This window comes from Periplaneta americana, chromosome 1, assembly GCF_040183065.1.
Source record: "Periplaneta americana isolate PAMFEO1 chromosome 1, P.americana_PAMFEO1_priV1, whole genome shotgun sequence".
Lineage (NCBI taxonomy): Eukaryota > Metazoa > Arthropoda > Insecta > Blattodea > Blattidae > Periplaneta > Periplaneta americana.
In genome coordinates, this window is record NC_091117.1 from 144,067,988 (window position 1) to 144,086,090 (window position 18,103).

The window sequence follows — 18,103 nt, forward strand, 5'->3', positions numbered from 1 at the left end:
CACATTACTATCGAGATTAATTTAAAACTACCTTTTCTTCATTTTTTTACTTTTCAGCCTCACACCAAATGGGTACACAGGAATATTGTATCATTGTCAGCTTTCCATTTAAGGCAATCTTCCTTCAATGGAAAATGCAGCAGGGACGATCATTTTTGACCAGTGATCTCCACTCTTCGCACATGGAATAAGTTTATACTAGGCCTTTAAGAAAAACTATCGAATAGAAACTATCAAACAGTTCGATTACCGGTATTCAAAACTATATTATTGTTCTATAATTTGGAACACTAGAATGAATTCATTTAATTTACAAAGTAGACAAATTTTGCATAATTATACAAACATAGATCCTTCCCTTCCTAACCGATATTATATCATTCGTATTGGTTAAATCAATTGAACTTCATTGTCACTTCGCAACGCGTCTCAGAAGCAACTGACATTGCTGGCTACTGAGAGATGAGATACGGACTAATAATGTACTTATAAGTGACCGTTCCTCTGACTGAGGTTCTGGCTGATATGTACATCTATTATCAGGCAGTACATCTCACTTGACGATATGTGTCAGAGGAAAAACATTGTTTGTATGCATCTGAAGTCTGACTAGTGTAATATGTAGCTAGTCGGCGATGTATGCAATGGAGGGGGAAAGGAACTGACCACCCTACCCCATTAACTCCTGGCCTAGTTGTCTCATAAGTGGTGCCTTGCTGGTATCACTTGTGAGGTTCAGACCTGTCTTCGGATAGTTGACTAAACAACAACAATCAGTGACTGTCCACTTGTGTACCAGGTTGAGTACAAATGAATCGCACTTTTTAGAAAGAACTAAGTCAAAATTTGCCATTTTTGTTTTTATTAGCCAAATGATTACTACTTCTAAGACACATTGAGTGGCGAAGAAAGGAACTTAGTCAGACCTTTCCATGTGTCTCTAACATCACCGTGATGTTTATACTACGGTGAAGAAAAGAACTAAATCAGGAAGTTAGTGCGTTTCTTCACCGTTTGGACATCGAAAATATGACAACATATCGTTTGTAACTCTGTTATGCTACATTAATTTTTGGTATATTGTTGGACTTGCTTACGAAATATGTGTTTATACAGACAACAATGAATGTTTGTATAGGTAATTGTGAAGTACCGGTAATAAGCTGTTTAGATAATCATGATTATTTTATTCTTAAAGTATTTTTATAACAGAGAAAGTTGTGTGCGTCAATACATGAGCCAGTAATTTCACTAAGATGATCCCTAAAATTCAAAGACATGATGAATGTTGTTAGCATAATCTGCCCTTCCCCCAATTACCAGTTCAAAGAAGTCTTCTATACGAGGCAATTATAGGTTAATATATTTTGCATTCATGATCTTAAATCCAACCAATGTGTGTTGTACGTGTATTACGAAGGACAGGTTCGAAAGGGAACCAATGATGTTTGTTCGTTTTTGGAATACTATTTTGATGAAAACATACACATGTCCTAAGATAGCTGCCCAGGCCAAAACAAAAATCATACAATAGTTAGGTTTTTTCTTGGTCTGGCAGCTTCTGTAAGATTCAAAACTATAAAACATTATTTTCCTGAGCGAGGCCACTCCTTTCTCCCTTATGATAGGGGTTTTGGGGTTTTCAGAAAAGCAATAACAAGGCCCGATATGGTGTATACAATAAAAGAATATATAGAAATAACCATACAAAGTGGACTCTGAAAAACTGATCAGTAACTTTGATATGTGGTGGCCTAAATTTTTCAAAAAGAACACCATATCGGAAGAAACTTCAAAGAATCCTCGTTAGAGAAAGGTTCATTTCACACCCTCTGTATGAAAGGAATTCACATACAGCTCAGACAGTCCTGGCGTTGTAGAAGTTCGTCCATACATCAAGAGTTATATGAGCAATAGGTTTCTCCTTGGGAAGGGGAATTTACGAGTTTGACACTGAACTAACAAAGGCATATCCAGAAGAAAAAATTCCCATCAATGCTCAAAAGATTGAAGACCTTAAGAAACTAATGAAGTACGTCAGTGTTAAAAATGCTGAAGCATATTTTTACGAAGAAATATTTTCATATTCTACTACACAGGTCCTGGCGCACCATGAATGAGATCTAGTAGTCATTTCACATGTGTTAATTTTTTGTATGATATTATATTTATTAATAGTTCAAAAGTACATAAACTTAATCTTAAAACTGATACATTCACAAATAGTGATTATACACAATATTTACACAATTTAATAACAAATTTTCCATCATATAATTATTCAACTTATATTGGTTTAACTTACACTTACTTCTGGTTTTAATGCAAGTTTTCACCCTATCGCATTTATTTTAAACATTCAAACTTGTTTACTTGCTAATTTTGAAATTCTCTTTTTTTTAACTGTATAATAAACAAGTGTATATAAATCATCCCTGCTGCTATAATCATCTAATTATCTTTTACATCAGTTATATTTATATTTAAATTTCATTTCCTCGTTTACATAATATTTAACTATTTCATGTAATAAATATCGCATATAGGTTAGCAGATGCCGACAATATGTGAACAAACTGAATAGCTGAATCAGTACATTCTATGTCTATATGTAGGGCAGTGTCTAACCTCGTGCATTCGCTTGTCAGCAAAGTCCTCGACGTAACCTCAATACAGCTGTCAGCTTACTTGTTTAAACACATTATTTGTCAATCTAATTACATGATAACATTAATTCCACTTTAATCAATTCAATCGCATGCACTCATTTACATTCATTGCTATTATGTTTATAATAAATTTATAACTTGGTACAATTCTGTCTAATTTAAAGAATAGTATTTACCAATTTATAACGTCTTACTCTTTTGATCACATACAAATCAATAAAGCTATTTGCAAAAAAAAAAAAAAAAAAATATTTTCCAGTGAGTTATTATTCAGCTATAATATTTACGCCGTTATTACTTAATAAATTCATAAAAGTATTATTTTCAATTGTATTTATTAAAACTTCTACGCTAATAAATCTTATTTTTTAAATATGTCTACCATTCTTACTTAGTTAATTATTAATTTTTCTAATAGCAGGAAAGTTTATTCGTTGTTGCTGCCTATCTCTTAGCGAGTAAATTCGTTCAGTAACTATATCCTTATTCGAATTAGATTGTTCATATCTATTTCTATTAAAGTTCCTATGTGTCATTTTACCTTTGAGCAAATGTTCGTCACCTGCATCAACCTCATCGTATGATCCAGCAAAGCTTCTCCTTACAGTAGACGTTTCACTTCCTCTCAAGCACCACGAACTTCCACCAGACTGTGTCACCAGATCTTTACCTGCGCTGCCCTCATTAGTTGCTCCAAAACCGCTCCTTCTTGCTATACATCCACTCGAGCACCTCGGACTACCCTCCCTGGTGATTCCCTCAGCCTGTGGTACAGCTCCCCTAACAGCATCCTCTCTGGCTCCTGTAACTTCTTCCAAACTAGGTTTTCCTTCTCCACTCTTGTTTCTTCTATCGGGATTTCTGTTAACATTGTTCTCAATTTTATCTAAGTAGCTTATTAAATCCTTCGCTCCTGTAAGCCCATCCATTCTCCAATTTGTTATTTCAGATTGCTTAAGCCTATTAATAGCATTACTTATCTGCTCAGTTCTCTCTACGCTTCTAGATTTTCTATTTCGTGACCCACTTCTTCTTCTGTTTGCGTGATGTGGAGAGGATGATCTATTTCTATCTGTCGCCATTTTCGTATTACTATTATTTTTGCAGCTGCTCAATACATCCTCAATATTTTGATTTTTGAGGAATTCTAGGTCGACAATATTCCCATTTATCTTTATTTTATCATTCACTAAGATTGCTTTAAAGCCTTTAATGCGGGCTTCTTTTAATAATGGTACTAATTTCTTTCGTTTCTCTCTTATTTCTTTCGTGAAGTCATTCTCGATGTAAATCTTAGCTCCTTTAAGTTGACTCGTGTTAGCCATAACGTGTTCTTTGATGAAATAACTGTTTAAGTTCACGACAATTGGTCTATTCTTTCCTCCACCAACTCTATAAGCATTATTTATTGCCCTTACGTCCAAGTTAAGTCTGAAATATTTAGTTAATAAGTCTAACAAAACAAGTGCCACTTCCTTTTTCATAATTTTCCTCTTCCACACCATAGAAAACAATGTTATTTCTTCTGCTTTCAATTTCACATCTTTTCACTATTGCTTTTAACACAACCTGCTCTTGAATAACCTCTTTTAAGTTATTTTCCACTTCATTATACCTATTAACTAGTGTATCAAAGTCATTTGAACCTTTTTTTAGTAGAACACTTGCTTTGTGTCTGTCTTCTCTCGTTTCTTTCATGTAGTTTATCCATTCTCTTTGAAACACTTCATCACTGTTGTCTCTTCCTTCCCTAGAGCCTGGACCGGGGTTTAGTTCCACATTTCCAATAATTAATAGGATTGATAAAACAGCCGCGGTCAGAAATATATTGAATCTATCTATCACTACAGCATTTTCACATTTTGTATGCCTGTGGTAATTCCCTGCATTATAGCCTCCGATCCGCGCTCTGTAGGAAACTAGGTCGTCACCCATAACTTCTTCCACACGCTAACCTACTTATAGACACTGTTTACCACTCGACCGCTCTCTACGACTGCACTTTGTGAACTGTGATAATTTTTTGTATGAAATATGTCCATTTTGATTCATAATATTATTTTAAAATTTCTAACATGTCAATTTAATCAAAATACATGTAGATCTGCGTTGAATAAATGTTAACTTAATCTATTTATTTTGTTTTTTTCAAAAACAATTTCCAGTGAAGAAAGGAACTAAGTCTCAAATTTAGAAATTTATGTATACCATTGTAGCACAAAATTTTCTTAAAAAGTCTGTTATCATTAAATTCAATGCCATATTATCTTTATATAATGTAAGTCTTAAATATTTTATTCTGCTATATGTGCATGAAAAACTGTTTTTGTGCGAGATCGTGCGTATTTGCTTGGTTTCCGTACAAAACCAACCCGCGGAAAGTCTACAATTCCGCAGTCAGTATTCCCAACCTAACATACATAACAATTTCCCTCTTCTTACCGCTTAAGTGACATATTGATTTTACTGCTTTAGGCTTTTAACATATTATTTTTAGAGACGTTCAATATAGTAATAATTATAAATTGGAAACTTACCACTGCAATTTCACCTAAATTGCACTGTTAATTATTGTTTTTAAATATTTGCAAAAATTAAGTAAACTCTACAACTCCACTAAAGTTACTGCATTCGTGATGCAAGTAACATTAAGGAAGCCGTGAAACAATCAACAAGATTCCAGACTCATCATAGACTGGGGGGGGGGGGGAAGACAGACGTATATCACGGCCTGCTGGAGTATAGTAAACACAGAAAACATTTTAAAGCAACAATGTTGAAGATAGATATTTCTGTTTTGCAAATTTGCCGTCATTGAACAGAAACCAAGATGGAGATTTCATTACAACTAATTAGAAATTCCTCTTTCAGGTACGTAATAAACGATCTTCGCACAAAATAATGTACGATACACGAGCGCTATGTTTTCTTTCAATTCTCGAAAATTAAAAAAGCTCAACTACGTTTCGCTTTTTCAAACTTTTCCTCGAACATAAAAACTTCAACATATCGCTCTTGTAACGCATATTACTATTATGCTCTCCTGAAAAGTAGCAAATTTTGACTTAGTTCCTTTCTAAAAAGTGCGATTCAAATGTATATGAAGTTATTCGCAACATACAGTTCAGTGATTTCTGTTTCTAGTCAGTTTCTTCAATAGTAGCGCCGTGTAAGACGACAAAGTGATAATTAATGATGAAACCTCTCCTTCCTTGGACACGAAGTTGCCTACGCTTCAACCTTACAGTGTGGGTGTTTCTGAACTCTGCACAGCGGTCAGATGTAATCAAAAGGAGATTTCAGACATCCAGACAAGGTATACTTCGGTGGAACAAAAACATTGCGCACTATCTGTTCAGAACATCTGGAGTGAAATATAACCAATGTAAAGTCATTACTCTTGGTAGACCTCTATAGAGTGTACAATTCAACTAAAGCCTACATATATTAGATTGACTTAATATATAAAGTAATGACAATAACACTGCACTACAGGTTAGATATCGACTCGCTCACTTACTACGCATTGGACACGTAGCACCACAGTTCAGCACTGCTGCTGTAACCAGGCGGTACAGAAAACAATTCTAACCCATTCCCTCTGACGTCATATACAATACTCGAGTCACATATACACTGGTATCGTGTTTACGAACGAATTGTTTGATCTCTAGTGACAATACAGTGACAATGAATAAACATCTGTGACTAAACTGGATTCAAACTAACGATGCTGGCCTCAATACGGTACATAGTCTTTTTTGTATTTATTTCATATTTATTTTAAATATATTAATATATTTGTTTATTTATTATTATTATTATTATTATTATTATTATTACTTATGAAATGTCGCAACTTTCAAAGTTTCTTTACTTTTTTGCACATTTATGTTACCTGCAGAACTCCCCAATTGTTCACATAGTTGATCATCTTTCTCATCTCCAGCCAATGAGTGACAGGAACCAAGAACACCGGTAGGTGTGCGACGATAAAAGCTGTGTCGATAAGGTGTTCAACGTAAGTAGCCCTGAATGCTGCGACCTCCTGGATCCTTTCCTTCTCTATACATCCCGCCATCACAAACATTGATGCTTGTACAAGGAACGAATACACCGTGGCCACAGACATGAACCGGAACTGAAGTTCACCTGCGTGCACAACAGATCTCGTCATATTTTGCATTCTTCTCAGTAATCTCTCTATTATTAAGCTCTTTGGGTACTATGCATAGACATTTCGCTAGCCCGCGCTACGAGCATGCTAAACTAGCCCCAGCTATCGACTGATTACTTGTACAGGATTCGTATTATATCGCTAACGCTGGTTTATGAATACGAAAAACGTTAGTTCGCTGATCCACCGGAAGCCCGCGCTAAGAATGTCCATACCGTTCAATACCGTTGTCATCTCTCGAGTGCTGAACTCTCGATTCGACCGTCGTTTCTTCCATAAGGAATATAAAGCATCATTATAATAATTTTTAATAACAATAATTTATTTAATCTGGCAGAGCTAAGGCCAGTAGGCCTTCTCTTCCGCCCAGCCAGACTCTAATTCTAATTGAATACAATTGGTTACATAGTTATTAAATTAATATCTAGGCCATAAAATAACATGAAAGTAAATAATGAAAGTTGGATAAGTAATGTTAGTGTGACAATAATAAACAATGGTAAGAAATAATAATAATAATAATAATAATAATAATAATAATAATAATAATAATAATAATGATGATGAGATAATTTAAAAATTTATTTTGTGATTATATATAACAAACATTGAGAAACCTGAAACAGCTATTATTGTTAACAAAAATTGTTAGAAAAATATTTCGTTAGCCTATTCTTAAATTGGTTTCAAATTCAAATTCAAATTCAAATTTATTTACAATTTACATTTGAAATGAATACATATGAATAGATACCCGAAATGAGCATGTGCTCGTGCTCGGGTACAGTCCAGTAGTCTACATAAATTTTACAGAGATCAAATAATAATACTGATGATAGAAATAATAGGAACAATAATAATAATAATAATAATAATAATAATAATAATAATAATAATAATAATAATAGAATAATCGTGACGGAGATGATACAAAGATAGTAATACAAAATAATTCATTAATAATAATAATAATAATAATAATAATAATAATAGTGATAAAACAAAAATATTTACAATAATAAAATAAATACTAAAACGGATAAAATAAAATATGAAACCACTAACGAGAGTTAACACAACTTAAATAAGCATATAATAACCGGAAAAAAAAATGACGAACTCGAAAATCAACAGAAAAGTTCGTTTTATCGCAGACGACAGCAACCGCCGTATTGACATTGTGTTATTTATTGTACAGATTGTACACTGTACAGATCAAAATAATGTTCCAAATTTCAACAATTCATTATGCGAAATCTATTTAGTTTATCCTCTTGTGAGATACGTGCTTTGGAAGATAAATCTTCAAAATGTAATTCTTCTGCATCGGTTCAACTGTCTTCTTCCACGACTGGACAGCTAAGGAAAACGGTGATGAGTGGAAAAGATAAAGCGTTCTGTTTTCATGTCAACCAGGGCCGGCAACTGAACGCTCTGCGGAGCAGCAGAGATCGGCTATTGCTCTCTAAATACTGCTGTCAGCTCTCCAGTGCAAAATAGCTATGCAGAGGCGGACTACAAATTACAGGTATATACAAAGTGATTCAATAGAATTTACCGTCACTTACGGAGCTTATTTCCGAAGACATTCTGAGCAAAAAATGTCATGTAAACATTTGCTCTAATCTCAATATTTTCAAAGTTACATTAATTTCAATTTGTTAGTAAAATACTTTTTTTTTCTTTAGTTTTCCGGGTAAAAAAATATTACAAATAGAGAATGAACTATTCAGAAGTGTGATATCTTTAATTGACTAGTGTTCTGAAGCTAAAAATGTGTTGTTAATTGCTTCGTACAGATTTCACTTTTCAATTTATAACTAAAAATGACACCATTCTTATGAATTTATCACAAAAATTGTTACAAATCATACGACTTTAGGAACTTGTTTCTTTACAGTTTAGTTATGCTTCCTAATGTACAGTCTTAAAAAATTTACGAGAGTGGCGTGATTTGTAACAATTGTATTATAAATTCGTAAGAATGGTGTCATTTTTAGTTATAAATTGAAAAATAAAATCTGTATGAAGCAACTATGGAATTCACATTTTTAACTTAAGAATACTAACTAATTGAAGGAATTATACTCCTGAATAGTTCATTCTTTATTTTTTATATTCTTGTACACTTAAAACTCAAGAATAATGGTATTTTACAAATAACTCCAATATGTATATATATATAACTAAACAGAAATATTTACACACAGAATAAAAAATTTCCAGGAGAAAGAGTTCGTCCAAAGGGCTGGACTCGGGAAGAGTACCCAAGACGCTCATTGCATTTCCACGTTGAATTGCAATACTTAAACGTTGACGCAAATAAGTAGTGCAACGACGATCACCAGTAATGGAGATCAAAATTTGGCCGATTTGAGATACCAAAACTTTAGCGTCATGACACCAAGGACCGAAGGTCTCCACAGCAAAGAGGACAAAGATATAATTGTCTAAAAGATGAGCATATTTATTGACCTTCTTCTTCACGGCTAATTCAGCAGCAGATGCTGCGCATCTGGAGGTATTCGGCAAATGAGATGGAGCTAGAGTGTCAACGAAAGTTGAGTCCCAAATTAAAGATTTTCCTCTAGGTCTAGACCATGGACTTGAGGTGAGACCATCGGGTCGTTTACCATACGCGCGACTAATACCTGGTGGTTCCAAAAGAGACGGGATGCCACAAGAAGTCAGAGATCGTTTAATGATATCATTGAGTGATGTATGTCTGGGAATGCGACCCTTGCTCCTCGCACAGCTGAGGGCATGATGGCCGTAAATATCAGCAATTCCTCCGCAAATACATTGGTGTGGCTGGCAGAGTTTACAACCAAGGCGTAAAACCATTGCGATTTTAAAGGATGTGCTATCTATGAGAGTGCCGATGTGAGGAGATGGTAATGCGTGTAACCAACTTCAAATTAGTGTAATTCTGAATATATTGAGATTAAGACAAATGTTTATATGACATCTTTTGCTTAGAATGTCTTCGTAAATAAGCTCCTTAAGGGACGGTAAATCCTCGTGAAGCACCCTATATTTATATACACCGTCATTTCCGGACCAAGGTTCCTTATCTCAAATTGATGCATGTGCCCTTCCCCTTCATCCCTGAGAGTTTTTAACACTAGCCCCGAAACACCCTATTATATATTTGAATAAATTTAATGATTAAAAATCAAGACATGATTATGATATAATATTGAAAATCTTATGTATTTTACCATAATAATCATTCTTGTAACAATTTTTAATGTCACTAAATATGAATTTCATTCTCATATGTCATATTTGAAATAAATTAAAGCTCACCTGAGATGAGAGCAGTGTTCATTCATATTGATGCGTTTTAAAGAATGCCAATTTTGATGTTGCACATATTAAAAGGCCTGTGAGGCCTCTGTCGAATATGTAATGTGTGACGAGGCCTGTGTCGAAAATGCAATGTGTGACGAGGCCTGTGTCGAAAATATAATGCGTGACGATGAGGCCTATGTCGAAAATGTAATGAGTGACTATGAGGCCTGAGTCGAAAATGTAATGAGTGACTATGAGGCCTGTGTCGAAAATGTAATGAGTGATTATGAGGCCTGTGTCGAAAATGTAATGTGTGTCGATGAGGCCTATGTCGAAAATGTAATGAGTGACTATGAGGCCTGTGTCGAAAATGTAATGAGTGTATATGAGGCCTGTGTCGAAAATGTAATGTGTGACGATGAGGCCTGTGTCGAAAATGTAATGTGTGACGAGGCCTGCGTCGAAAATGTAATGTGTGACGATGAGGCCTGTGTCGAAAATGTAATGTGTGACGATGAGGCCTGTGTCGAAAATGTAATGTGTGACGATGAGGCCTGTGTCGAAATTGTAATGTGTGACGATGAGGCCTGTGTCGAAAATGTAATTTGTCACGATGAGGCCTGTGTCAAAAAATGTAATACGTGACGATGAGGCCTGTGTCGAAAATGTAATGTGCGAAGATGAGGCCTGTGTCGAAAATGTAATGTGTGACGATGAGGCCTGTGTCGAAAATGTAATGTATGACGAGGCCTGTGTCCAAAATGTAATGTGTGACGATGAGGCCTGTGTCGAAAATGTAATGTGTGACGATGAGGCCTGTGTCGAAAATGTAATGTGTGACGATGACGCCTGTGTCGAAAATGTAATGTGTGACGAGGCCTGTGTCGAAAATGTAATGTGTGACTATGAGGCCTGTGTCGAAAATGTAATGTGTGACGATGAGGCCTGTGTCGAAAATGTAATGTGTGACGATGAGGCCTGTGTCGAAAATGTTATGTGTGACGAGGCCTGTGTCGAAAATGTAATGTGTGACTGTGAGGCCTGTGTCGAAAATGTAATGTGTGACGATGAGGCCTGTGTCGAAAATGTAATGTGTGACGATGAGACCTGTGTCGAAAATGTAATGTGTGAAGATGAGGCCTGTGTCGAAAATGTAATGTGTGACGATGAGGCCTGTGTCAAAAATGTAATGTGTGACGAGGCCTGTGTCGAAAATGTAATGTGTGACTATGAGGCCTGTGTCGAAAATGTAATGTGTGACGAGGCCTGTGTCGAAAATGTAATGTGTGACGATGAGGCCTGTGTCGAAAATGTAATGTGTAACGATGAGGCCTGTGTCGAAAATGTAATGTGTGACGATGAGGCCTGTGTCGAAAATGTAATGTGTGACGATGAGGCCTGTGTCCAAAATGTAATGTGTGACGATGAGGCCTGTGTCGAAAATGTAATATGTGACGATGAGGCCTGTGTCCAAAATGTAATGTCTGACGATGAGGCCTGTGTCGAAAATGTAATGTGTGACGAGGCCTGTGTCGAAAATGTAATGTGTGACGATGAGGCCTGTGTCGAAAATGTAATGTGTGACGATGAGGACTGTGTCAAAAATGTAATGTGTGACGATGAGGCCTGTGTCGAAAATGTAATGTGTGACGATGAGGCCTGTGTCGAAAATGTAATGTGTGACGAGGCCTGTGTCGAAAATGTGATGTGTGACTATGAGGCCTGTGTCGAAAATGTAATGTGTGACGATGAGGCCTGTGTCAAAAATGTAATGTGTGACGATGAGGCCTGTGTCGAAAATGTAATGTGTGACGATGAGGCCTGTGTCGAAAATGTAATGTGTGACGATGAGGCCTGTGTCGAAAATGTAATGTGTGACGAGGCCTATGTCGAAAATGTAATGTGTGATTATGAGGCCTGTGTCGATAATGTAATGTGTGACGATGAGGCCTGTGTCAAAAATGTAATGTGTGAAGATGAGGCCTGTGTCGAAAATGTAATGTGTGACGATGAGGCCTGTGTCGAAAATGTAATGTGTGACGAGGCCTGTGTCGAAAATGTAATGAGTGACTATGAGGCCTGTGTCGAAAATGTAATGTGTGACGATGAGGCCTATGTCGAAAATGTAATGAGTGACTATGAGGCCTGTGTCGAAAATGTAATGAGTGACTATGAGGCCTGTGTCGAAAATGTAATGTGTGACGATGAGGCCTGTGTCGAAAATGTAATGTGTGACGAGGCCTGTGTCGAAAATGTAATGTGTGACGATGAGGCCTGTGTCGAAAATGTAATGTGTGACGATGAGGCCTGTGTCGAAAATGTAATGTGTGACGATGAAGCCTGTGTCGAAAATGTAATGTGTGACGATGAGGCCTGTGTCGAAAATGTAATTTGTGACGATGAAGCCTGTGTCGAAAATGTAATGTGTGACGATGAGGCCTGTGTCGAAAATGTAATGTGTGACGATGAAGCCTGTGTCGAAAATGTAATGTGTGACGAAGAGGCCTGTGTCGAAAATGTAATGTGTGACGAGGCCTGTGTCGAAAATGTAATGTGTGACTATGAGGCCTGTGTCGAAAATGTAATGTGTGACGATGAGGCCTGTGTCGAAAATGTAATGTGTGACTATGAGGCCTGTGTCGAAAATGTAATGTGTGACGATGAGGCCTGTGTCGAAAATGTAATGTGTGACGATGAGGCCTGTGTCGAAAATGTAATGTGTGACGAGGCCTGTGTCGAGAATGTAATGTGTGAGTATGAGGCCTGTGTCGAAAATGTAATGTGTGACGATGAGGCCTGTGTCGAAAATGTAATGTGTGACGATGAGACCTGTGTCGAAAATTTAATGTGTGAAGATGAGGCCTGTGTCCAAAATGTAATGTGTGACGATGAGCCCTGTGTCGAAAATGTAATGTGTGACGAGGCCTGTGTCGAAAATGTAATGTGTGACGATGAGGCCTGTGTCGAAAATGTAATGTGTGACGAGGCCTGTGTCGAAAATGTAATGTGTGACGATGAGGCCTGTGTCGAAAATGTAATGTGTAACGATGAGACCTGTGTCGAAAATGTAATGTGTGACGATGAAGCCTGTGTCGAAAATGTAATGTGTGACGATGAGGCCTGTGTCGAAAATGTAATGTGTGACGATGAGGCCTGTGTCGAAAATGTAATGTGTGACGATGAGACCTGTGTCGAAAATGTAATGTGTGACGATGAGGCCTATGTCGAAAATGTAATGTGTGACGAGGCCTGTGTCGAAAATGTAATGTGTGACTATGAGGCCTGTGTCGAAAATGTAATGTGTGACGAGGCCTGTGTCGAAAATGTAATGTGTGACGATGAGGCCTGTGTCGAAAATGTAATGTGTAACGATGAGGCCTGTGTCGAAAATGTAATGTGTGACGATGAGGCCTGTGTCGAAAATGTAATGTGTGACGATGAGGCCTGTGTCCAAAATGTAATGTGTGACGATGAGGCCTGTGTCGAAAATGTAATATGTGACGATGAGGCCTGTGTCCAAAATGTAATGTGTGACGATGAGGCCTGTGTCGAAAATGTAATGTCTGACGATGAGGCCTGTGTCGAAAATGTAATGTGTGACGATGAGGCCTGTGTCGAAAATGTAATGTGTGACGATGAGGCCTGTGTCGAAAATGTAATGTGTGACCATGAGGCCTGTGTCGAAAATGTAATGTGTGACGATGAGGCCTGTTTCGAAAATGTAATGTGTGACGATGAGGCCTATGTCGAAAATGAAATGTGTGACGATGAGGCCTGTGTCGAAAATGTAATGTGTGACGATGAGGCCTATGTCGAAAATGTAATGTGTGACGATGAGGCCTGTGTCGAAAATGTAATGTGTGACGATGAGACCTGTGTCGAAAATGTAATGTGTGACGATGAGGCCTATGTCGAAAATGTAATGTGTGACGAGGCCTATGTCGAAAAAGTAATGTGTGACGATGAGGCCTGTGTCGAAAATGTAATGTGTGACGAGGTCTATGTCGAAAATGTAATGTGTGACGAGGCCTGTGTCGAAAATGTAATGTGTGACGATGAGGCCTGTGTCAAAAATGTAATGTGTGACGATGAGGCCTGTGTCAAAATTGTAATGTGTGACGATGAGACCTGTATCGAAAATGTAATGTGTGACGATGAGGCCTGTGTCAAAAATTGTAATGTGTGACGATGAGGCCTGTGTCAAAAATTGTAATGTGTGACGATTAGGCCCGTGTCAAAAATGTAATGTTTGACGATGAGGCCTGTGTCGAAAATGTAATGTGTGACGATGAGGCCTGTGTCGAAAATGTAATGTGTGACGATGAGGCCTGTGTCCAAAATGTAATGTGTGACGATGAGGCCTGTGTCGAAAATGTAATATGTGACGATGAGGCCTGTGTCCAAAATGTAATGTGTGACGATGAGGCCTGTGTCGAAAATGTAATGTCTGACGATGAGGCCTGTGTCGAAAATGTAATGTGTGACGATGAGGCCTGTGTCGAAAATGTAATGTGTGACGATGAGGCCTGTGTCGAAAATGTAATGTGTGACCATGAGGCCTGTGTCGAAAATGTAATGTGTGACGATGAGGCCTGTGTCGAAAATGTAATGTGTGACGATGAGGCCTATGTCGAAAATGAAATGTGTGACGATGAGGCCTGTGTCGAAAATGTAATGTGTGACGATGAGGCCTATGTCGAAAATGTAATGTGTGACGATGAGGCCTGTGTCGAAAATGTAATGTGTGACGATGAGACCTGTGTCGAAAATGTAATGTGTGACGATGAGGCCTATGTCGAAAATGTAATGTGTGACGAGGCCTATGTCGAAAAAGTAATGTGTGACGATGAGGCCTGTGTCGAAAATGTAATGTGTGACGAGGCCTGTGTCGAAAATGTAATATGTGACGATGAGGCCTGTGTCGAAAATGTAATGTGTGACGAGGTCTATGTCGAAAATGTAATGTGTGACGAGGCCTGTGTCGAAAATGTAATGTGTGACGATGAGGCCTGTGTCAAAAATGTAATGTGTGACGATGAGGCCTGTGTCAAAATTGTAATGTGTGACGATGAGACCTGTATCGAAAATGTAATGTGTGACGATGAGGCCTGTGTCAAAAATTGTAATGTGTGACGATGAGGCCTGTGTCAAAAATTGTAATGTGTGACGATTAGGCCCGTGTCAAAAATGTAATGTTTGACGATGAGGCCTGTGTCGAAAATGTAATGTGTGACGATGAGGCCTGTGTCGAAAATGTAATGTGTGACGATGAGGCCTGTGTCAAAAATGTAATGTGTGACGATGAGGCCTGTGTCAAAAATGTAATTTGTGAAGATGATGCCTGTGTCGAAAATGTAATGTGTGACGATGAGGCCTGTGTCGAAAATGTAATGTGTGACGATGAGGCCTGTGTCGAAAATGTAATTTGTGACGATGAGGCCTGTGTCAAAAATGTAATATGTGACGATGAGGCCTGTGTCGAAAATGTAATGTGCGACGATGAGGCCTGTATCGAAAATGTAATGTGTGACGATGAGGCCTGTGTCGAAAATGTAATGTGTGACGATGAGGCCTGTGTTAAAAATGTAATATGTGACGATGAGGCCTGTGTCGAAAATGTAATATGTGACGATGAGGCCTGTGTCGAAAATGTAATGTGTGACGATGTGGCCTGTGTTGAAAATGTAATGTGTGACGAGACCTGTGTCGAAAATGTAATGTGTGACGATGAGGCCTGTGTCAAAAATGTAATGTGTGACGATGAGGCCTGTGTCGAAAATGTAATATGTGGCGATGAGGCCTTTGTCGAAAATGTAATGTGTGACGATGAGGCCTGTGTCAAAAATGTAGTGTGTGACGATGAAGCCTGTGTCGAAAATGTAATGTGTGACGATGAGGCCTGTGTCGATAATGTAATGTGTGACGATGAGGCCTGTGTCAAAAATGTAATGTGTGACGATGAAGCCTGTGTCGAAAATGTAATGTGTGACGATGAGACCTCTGTCAAAAATGTAGTGTGTGACGATGAGGCCTGTGTCGAAAATTTAATGTGTGACGATGAGACCTCTTTCAAAGATATAATGTGTGACGATGAGGCCTGTGTGAAAAATGTAATGTGTGACGATGAGGCCTGTGTCAAAAATTTAATGTGTGATGATGAGACCTCTGTCAAAAATGTAATGTGTGAAGATGAGGCCTGTGTCGAAAATGTAATGTGTGACGATGAGGCCTGTGTCGAAAATGTAATGTTTGACGATGAGGCCTGTGTTGAAAATGTAATGTGTGGCGATGAGACCTGTGTCGAAAATGTAACGTGTGGCGATGTGGCCTGTGTCGAAAATGTAATGTGTGACGATGAGGCCTGTGTCGAAAATGTAATGTGTGACGATGAGGCCTTACTTACTTACTTACTTACAAATGGCTTTTAAGGAACCCGAAGGTTTATTGCCGCCCTTACATAAGCCCGCCATTGGTCCCTATCCTGTGCAAGATTAATCCAGTCTCTATCATCATACCCCACCTCCCTCAGATCCATTTTAATATTATCCTCCCATCTACGTCTCGGCCTCCCTAAAGGTCTTTTTCCCTCCGGTCTCCCAACCTACACTCTATATGTATTTCTGGATTCGCCCATACGTGCTACATGCCCTGCCCATCTCAAACGTCTGGATTTAATGTTCCTAATTATGTCAGGTGAAGAATACAATGCGTGCATTTCTGTGTTGTGTAACTTTCTCCATTCTCCTGTAACTTCATCCCGCTTAGCCCCAAATATTTTCCTTAGCACCTTATTCTCAAACACCCTGAACCTATGTTCCTCTCTCAGATTGAGAGTCCAAGTTTCACAACCATACAGAACAACCGGTAATATAACTGTTTTATAAATTCTAACTTTCAGATTTTTGGACAGCAGACTGGATGATAAGAGCTTCTCAACCGAATAACAACACGCATTACCCATATTTATTCTGCGTTTAATTTCCTCCCGAGTGTCATTTATATTTGTTACTGTTGCTCCAAGATATTTGAATTTTTCCACCTCTTCGAAGGATAAATCTCCAATTTTTATATTTCCATTTCGTACAATATTCTGGTCACGAGACATAATCATATACTTTGTCTTTTCGGGATTTACTTCCAAACCGATCGCTCTACTTGCTTCAAGTAAAATTTCCGTGTTTTCCCTAATCGTTTGTGTATTTTCTCCTAACATATTCACGTCATCCGCATAGACAAGAAGCTGATGTAACCCGTTCAATTCCAAACCCTGCCTGTTATCCTGAACTTTCCTAATGGCATATTCTAGAGCAAAGTTAAAAAGTAAAGGTGATAGTGCATCTCCCTGCTTTAGCCCGCAGTGAATCGGAAAAGCATCAGATAGAAACTGACCTATACGGACTCTGCTGTATGTTTCACTGAGACACATTTTAATTAATCGAACCAGTTTCTTGGGAATACCAAATTCAATAAGAATATCATATAATACTTCCCTCTTAACCGAGTCATAAGCCTTTTTGAAATCTATGAATAACTGATGTACTGTACCCGTATACTCCCATTTTTTCTCCATTATCTGTCGAATACAAAAAATCTGATCAATAGTCGATCTATTACGCCGAAAACCGCACTGATGATCCCCAATAATTTCATCTACGTACGGAGTTAATCTTCTCAAAAGAATATTGGATAAAATTTTGTACGACGTCAACAAAAGTGATATTCCTCGAAAGTTACCACAGTTGGTTTTGTCCCCCTTTTTAAAAATAGGTACAATTATGGACTCCTTCCATTGTTCTGGTACAATTTCCTTTTCCCAAATAGCAAGTACAAGTTTATAAATTTCGCTATATAATGCACTCCCACCCTCTTGTATTAATTCTGCTGGAATTTGATCGATACCTGGAGACTTGTACTTTTTCAGATTTTCTATCGCAATTTCGACTTCTGAAAGCGTGGGTTCGGG

The 18,103-nt window shown here is 37.8% G+C and overlaps 1 protein-coding gene across 1 annotated transcript in view; it reads right to left on the reverse strand.

Annotated features, from left to right (window-relative positions):
• Positions 1-18,103, reverse strand: part of LOC138709304 (gustatory and odorant receptor 24-like) — a 41,026-nt gene that overhangs the window by 14,056 nt on the left and 8,867 nt on the right. The window contains exon 2 of the mRNA XM_069839983.1: positions 6,568-6,821. Within this exon, the coding sequence (XP_069696084.1) occupies positions 6,568-6,821 (254 nt within the window). The remainder of the gene's footprint in view (positions 1-6,567; positions 6,822-18,103) is intronic.